Here is a 6,000-nt window from a genome sequence, read left to right as displayed (position 1 = left end):
TTTGATTGATGAACAAACACATGTACACGCTTGCATTTCCTGCCCTATTTGTAGTTCACAAGAGTGCACGGCGCGCATCAAAATAAACATCAGTGCTGGCAGCTGGTTTGCTCCTGCCTGTTTCAATCGGAGCGTAACTCCCTGCACCACCGTTTCCTGACTGATGCGCTGACATTTCCAAAGGTGCGTATCTAGGGAGATGCCTCTGGGCATTTGAAACAAGCTGGCAGCTCCCAGGAGAGCGCTGCTGCTGTGTTTGGATACAGGCGTGCAGCTGTTTTCCCTGAAATCCTCCTCGCCCTGTTTCTGGTTGGGCTTGGGGGGCTCCCCCGGCTGGGCGGGTTGCAGCTGCCGTAGCCATGGTGATGGGAAGGAGAGCGGGGATCTCCCCTGCCCGCCCTGCCTTCTGCTGCTCCGGAGAGCTTGGTAACTGATTATGACTTCATAAATGATCATGACTGTTCCGTGCCCCGGCGACGGTTACCAGGCACAGGGAGCTCGGCTATACCTGTGGTCACAGCCCGGGCTGTCTCCAGTGCGCGAGGAGCTGCGATGGCTGCCACACGCGCGGCGGGGCTGAAGGGCCGAGGCAGGAGCACCAGCTCCATACAGGGCCGGAAGGCAAAGCTCAGCCAGCACGCCCAGGAGCTGCGCACCATCATCGCCTCGCAAGGTGCTGCCCCTTGGGTTTGGCGGGGACGGCCCAGGGCGGGCGGGGGGCTCTCGGTCCCCCCCTCGTCCTGCGTGGTACCAACAGCACCTTCGTGTCCTCCAGAGCAAGAGAAGAAGTCTACCCTGCAGTTCTGCGAGGAAGAGCTCCACCAGAAGAGAGAGCTTCTCGCACACCTGCGTGAGGCGGTGAGGGACGTCCGTGCCCCGAGCGGCGTCCAGAAGGTACCGGCATGTCCCGCCTGCTGTGCCCCTGCCTGTGCTGGCCCTGCAGAGCCAGCTCCCCCACCGCTCCTCTCCAGGAGCAGGCAGCACCGGGCAGCCAGAGAATGTGACCGTCCCCAGGTGGGGAGCTCCCTGAGCAGATCCTTGGCCCCAGCACAGCTCCTGGTCGTCCCAGCCTGCGTGTCCCCAGGGCTGCCCGGCTTCCTGAAGGCTCCAGCTGCGTCCCTGGGAGAGAGAAGCTGTCTCTGCCCTTCCCTGCCTGTCCCCAGGTTATGACCTGGCTGTAAGGCCGTGGGGACAAGGGGCGCTGGCCCCACGGAGCTGCCTTTCCCCGGGGCCCTCTTGCAGGGACAGGGCGGTGCCACCGCTCTCTGCCAGCAGCCACATCTGGGGCACCAATTGATGGATTTTATTGGTGCCCAGCCCCAGGTCTGCGCTATGCAGAGCCCCTAAGCCCGACCCAGCGCTGCCCTCAGCACATGCCCACCTCCACCTTAGCCCAACCAGCCCCCTAGAGCAAAGCTCTCCCAGAACCCGTCCTGCCAAGGGAGCGACGATATCCCGGAGCAACGTCCCGACATCTGTGGCTCTACCTCCGGGGCAGTTTTCCAGACAGGACCCTTCTCCTGCGAGAAGGTGCCCAGCGAGCCCTGCCTCCAGCCTGGCCAACGCTCCCATGTCCATCCAGGTGGCCCAGGAGAAGCTCCAGGCCGAAATCTATGCCCGGGTTAACACCTGCAACATGCTGCTGTACCAAGTAAGGCAGCGGAGCCGAGCCCGGGACGAGCTGCAGAGGCGGCTGCGGTGGCTGCAGGCTGTCGAGAAGCAGGACAAGCAGCACCAGGAGCAGCTGCAGGTACCCAGGGCCCCTTCCTGGGGTGGCAGCACCCGTGGGGGGCCTTCATCCAAGCCCTGCACCCCCCGGGTGGGTTCCAGGCTCGGCACGCGGGGTCACCCCGTGTCCCCCCTCCCGTCTCTGCCCCAGGTGGTTCGCCAGCTGGAGAACAGCATCGAGAAGATGCTCATGAAAGTCCACGCTGGACAGAAGGTGACCGCCCTGTACCTGGAGGTGCGGGATGTCCTGAGAAAGGTGAGCTCCTCCTCACTGTGCCATCCTCCCACCTGCTCCCCCTGCCAAGGCAACAAGGTGTCCAAGGGGCTGCTCTGGTGGGATGCCCTGCTGCATCAGCCAGGTCCTCCTGCTCCCCTCCACCCCCTGTCACAGTGCAGGGGACCCCTGGGACTCAGTGGGGTGAGGTGCTGTGACTCCCTGTGTCCCAGGAGCTGGCCCACCTGCCTCCGCACCTGGACCTCCTGTGTGGGACAGCCGAGCTGTACGATGGGGAGCTGGAAGACGTGGAGCTCATGGCTGCGGATGCCCTCAGAGCTGCTGCTGCAACCAAGGTGAGATGGTCCGGGGAACCTTGGGGCCCTTTCCCATACTCCAGAGCCCACAGACGGCACCATGCGCCCTGGCTGGGGAGTCTTCCTGCAACAGAGACTCAGCTGGGCTTGCCCACAGCACCCACATGCCTCCAGAGCTCCTCCTGGGTCTCACTCTTGGGCCAGACTGCCCTGGGGCTGGGGACAGCCTCCCTGAAGCACCAGCCACGGTGAAGGCAACGTGCACATCACGCTCCCATCCTCCAGCCCTCCTGGCCCACTCTCCTTCCCAGCCTGGTTAGGTGGTGTGGGGGGGTTGTCCTTTTTGACACTGGTCACCCCAGAAGCTCAGCCGGCTCCCAAAGGTCCATTCTGGCTTTGGCAGTCACTTCTCCCTTCTCTGATACGCTGCAGGAGGACCTGAAGAAGGTGGAAACCCAGCTGCGGGCGGACAGAGAGTTCAGGTACCACTCCCAGGCTGCGCAGGAGGGGCACGTGGAGGAAGGCAGGGAAAGGCATCTGAGAGAGGTGAGCTGCGGGGACCCGGCACAGGCAGGGTTGTGGGCAGGTGACAGGCACCAGTGCCGAGCTCCCCGTGGGTGGGGGGCCTGCTGGGCCAGCTCCCCCAGGGTGCCAGCAGCTCGGGGGTGACACTGAACGTTCTTGCAGCAAGCCGGGCACAACCTCGCCACGGACTTCTTGAACCTGCACCTGCAGGACCCTCTTGCAGGTGAGTGCCTGGCGGGGTGCACGGGGGTGGGACGTGGGCACAGCTGCAGGCAGCATTCCCTGACGCTTCCCTCCCACCCCAGGCACCCAACTGGAGGCCACCAAGTCCCAGATAGAGCACGAGGCCTGGGTCGCCACAAAGATGGAGAAGGCCAAGGCTGCGGTGCCATGCTCCCACCTCTGGGTAACGTAAAAACCCATCTCCGTTAAAACGCAGGGCTGCGCCAGCCCTGGGGAGCCGAGACCTTTGTGTCCTTGCGGGGTTCTCTGCTCTCCTCCGCCCCTGCAGCCCCCCAGACCCCCTCTTGTGCAGGCAGGGATGGAGCTGCTTTTCTCCATGCCATGAACCTGCAGCAGTCTGTGGTGCAGAAACCTCCCCGAGGCCACGGCCCGGCTCCTGTACCCTCCAGGAGTGCCACAGGCTGAGTCCTTGTGCTCTCCCCTGGCCAGGGCATGGCTGGCAGGTTCCTGGCACAGCAGAAGTCCTCGGCGGAGCTGGAGCAGTATCTCCAGCAGTGCAAGGAGAAGGAGCAGGCACTGAAGGACACGCTGAGGAAGCTGGAGCTGGAGCACGCTGAGCTGAAGTTTCGCCAGCCCCCCAACACCCACAGGTGCTGCTGGCCTTGGGACAGTCGTGCCAACTGGGCTACCACCCTTGGAGGAGGGACATGGGCATCCTGGGTGTCCCAACAGGGCGCCCCTTCCTCCGTCCCACTGCAGCCACCCACCCCTCCTGCTCTGGGAGGATTTCTGAGCAGAGTGCTCCCCCAGCGCTGGTCCTGGCAGAGCACCCAAAGCTCCCACTGTGGGTGGCAGCAGGAGGACCCTTGCTCCTTGCCTGGCATGGGGAGTGGGACCAGCAGCGTGGGGTTGGGTTGCAGGCAACATCTCTGCTCTGCAGGCGGTGCGGGGGGCGAGACGAGCAGTTTTGGCAACAGATGTGGGGTGTCTCTGCACCCCTATGCAGTTGTATGGATGTGAATGTGTTTGGCTGCAGGAAGCTGGAGGAGGAGCTGAGGAGGAAGTTGCAGCAGGAGGAGGCTCGGCGGGAGCAGATGCGAGCCCAGATGCTGAGGGACGAGGATCTGCTGTTCCAGATTGAAAATGCCACCAACAACCTTGTTGTCCTTCTGCGTGGCATCACCGTGCCCGGCCAGGTACCCGTGCGGTGCGGGGGTGACCACGGCTCCAGCCGGTGCTTGGGGGTGCAGCGCGGTGACGCTTGGTGCGGCCACTGTCACCCCAAGAGGCTCTTCTTCCCACCAAGGGGGTTGTTCTCTCTCTGATTCCAGGACTCTTCTGCCAAGGCCCAGGGGGTGCACGAGAAGCTCCAGCACTGTAGGCAGAGGCTGCAGTACCTGGTGCAGCGTGTGGACAGCCTGCCCCGCAACAGCCACAGCCTCGATGAGGACGACAAGGTGTGTGTGTGGGGGCTCCATCCCTGCGGTGGTCTTTGGGGACCCGCACAGGGCTCTCCCAGGTGGCCATCCCAGCTGTCCTCCCAGCTGGGAGGATGGAGGTGGCCCCAGGGAAGAGCTGTGGAGCAGCTCAGCCCCAAGTGGCACTGGGTGCTGTGGGGTGTCCCCCACAGGGGGACATGGAGGTGGAGCACCCCTGGGCTTGGAACACCCCCCTCCCCTTCAGCACTTAACCCAGAGTGTCTTTCACAGGCTTTTGTGAAGGTCAGAAACCTCCTGGAGAAGACAATGGCGGAGGATCCCCAGAACCTGAAGATTTCCTTGGAGGAGACAGAGAGTAAGAGAGCACAGCGGGGACACTTCCCCCAGCGACTGTCCCAGCCCCTGTCCATGGGGAGTTCTGAGCGCCCCACTGTCCCAGCAGACCCCGATCCAGGAGTTGCCTCCAGACCTTGTCTCCAAGGCTTTGAGCACGGGGGGTGGCTTTAGGTGGGGATGTGGGAGAACGATGGCAACCGGTGGGGTGGTAAGCGCTGAGCCCCAGCAGAAACAAGGAGAGATGCTGCGGGGCAAGGAGGGGGCCCTCGTCTTCAAAGTCCCCTTCGCTGGCTGTGAAGAAGAACTAGTGCTTGGCTCTGCCTGGGGCCTCCTCTGATTAGATGCTCTTGGAGCAGACAAGGAGCTTTTGGCAGCTCACCGCCCTTTTATACCAAAGCGGAGGTGAACCCACCGCCCCGCAGCTCCAGACCTTCATGGGAAGCCCCAGCAGTGTTGGGGATGGACCCCAGCAGTGGCATCCCCAGGTCCTGCAGGTCACCCTGGGATGCTGGGCTGGAAGAGCCCGTCAGCAGTGCCTGTGCCCGAGGGCCTGGCACGGGGCTCTCTGGGATGCCACCAGCCCTCCAAAACGGGCCAGATCTCCCCGGGGACATGGGAACAGTGGAGGTGGCCCCGCAGACCCTCCCCAGCCTGCTCCTCTCTGCTCTCTCCTCCAGACCCCCCTGCTTTTGATGATCAAGACCACGACCTTGTCCTCACCCGGGAAGACATCAAGAAGCAGGGGCTGCGCCTGATAGAAACCAGCAAGAAACATGGCAAGAAGTAGCGGTTGCTCTACGCACAGGAGCTCTGGATGCCTCCGACCACTCCTTCTGCTTTGGATGCCCCCGACCACCCATTGTACCCTTTTTCTTAATACAGCAAGTGTTCTTAGGCTTAATACAGCAGGTCTTTGTCATTTCTCCCAAGCCTACAGTAGAGCTGGACCGGGAGCTCCTCGGTCACTTCTGTCAGCCAGAACGCAGCAGGGTCAACCCCTGAGGGGTGCTGAGCTGGGTTTGGAGGCAGCCCCATCCCCCTGCCCCTCGCCCGCCCAGCTGCTCTCCCCGCAGAGGTGGGGATGGGCTGGGCCGGGCTCAGCTTTCCCAGACAGAGCAGAGCTGGGGGCAGGCTGGCTTTCTCCCCCTTGGTCCTTCCTGGGACCTCTGCCCCCCCAGACAGCTCTAGGAGCCCCGTGGGCTGGTGTCTGCCCAAGGCAGCTCTGGGGAAACGTGGGGCAGGGGCTGAGGCCTGGACA

The 6,000-nt window shown here is 63.3% G+C and overlaps 1 protein-coding gene across 1 annotated transcript; it reads left to right on the top strand.

The window, feature by feature from the left end:
- Positions 1-552: 552 nt before the first annotated feature.
- LOC141949130 (coiled-coil domain-containing protein 183-like) lies at positions 553-5,707 on the top strand. Its single transcript, XM_074882360.1, has 12 exons — positions 553-894; positions 1,583-1,750; positions 1,880-1,984; positions 2,176-2,298; positions 2,692-2,805; positions 2,947-3,007; positions 3,090-3,190; positions 3,457-3,617; positions 4,004-4,163; positions 4,299-4,424; positions 4,677-4,761; positions 5,420-5,707. Exons 1-12 carry the CDS (start codon positions 553-555, stop codon positions 5,527-5,529), a joined length of 1,656 nt encoding a protein of 551 aa, XP_074738461.1. The 3' UTR covers positions 5,530-5,707.
- Positions 5,708-6,000: the final 293 nt, after the last annotated feature.

Source organism: Strix uralensis, chromosome 13 (assembly GCF_047716275.1).
Source record: "Strix uralensis isolate ZFMK-TIS-50842 chromosome 13, bStrUra1, whole genome shotgun sequence".
In the NCBI taxonomy this organism is placed as follows: domain Eukaryota; kingdom Metazoa; phylum Chordata; class Aves; order Strigiformes; family Strigidae; genus Strix; species Strix uralensis.
The sequence above is the reverse complement of the archived record's forward strand: the minus strand, read 5'-3'. Positions and strand labels throughout refer to the sequence as shown.

Bases quoted from the DNA above. Each gene is read 5' to 3' on its own strand.
- LOC141949130 (XM_074882360.1), top strand. From the start codon at position 553: ATGGCTGCCACACGCGCGGCGGGGCTGAAGGGCCGAGGCAGGAGCACC. The intron at 1,985-2,175 runs GTGAGCTCCTCC...CCTGTGTCCCAG, and splicing joins TGCGGGATGTCCTGAGAAAG to GAGCTGGCCCACCTGCCTCC. The intron at 4,164-4,298 runs GTACCCGTGCGG...CTCTGATTCCAG, and splicing joins GCATCACCGTGCCCGGCCAG to GACTCTTCTGCCAAGGCCCA.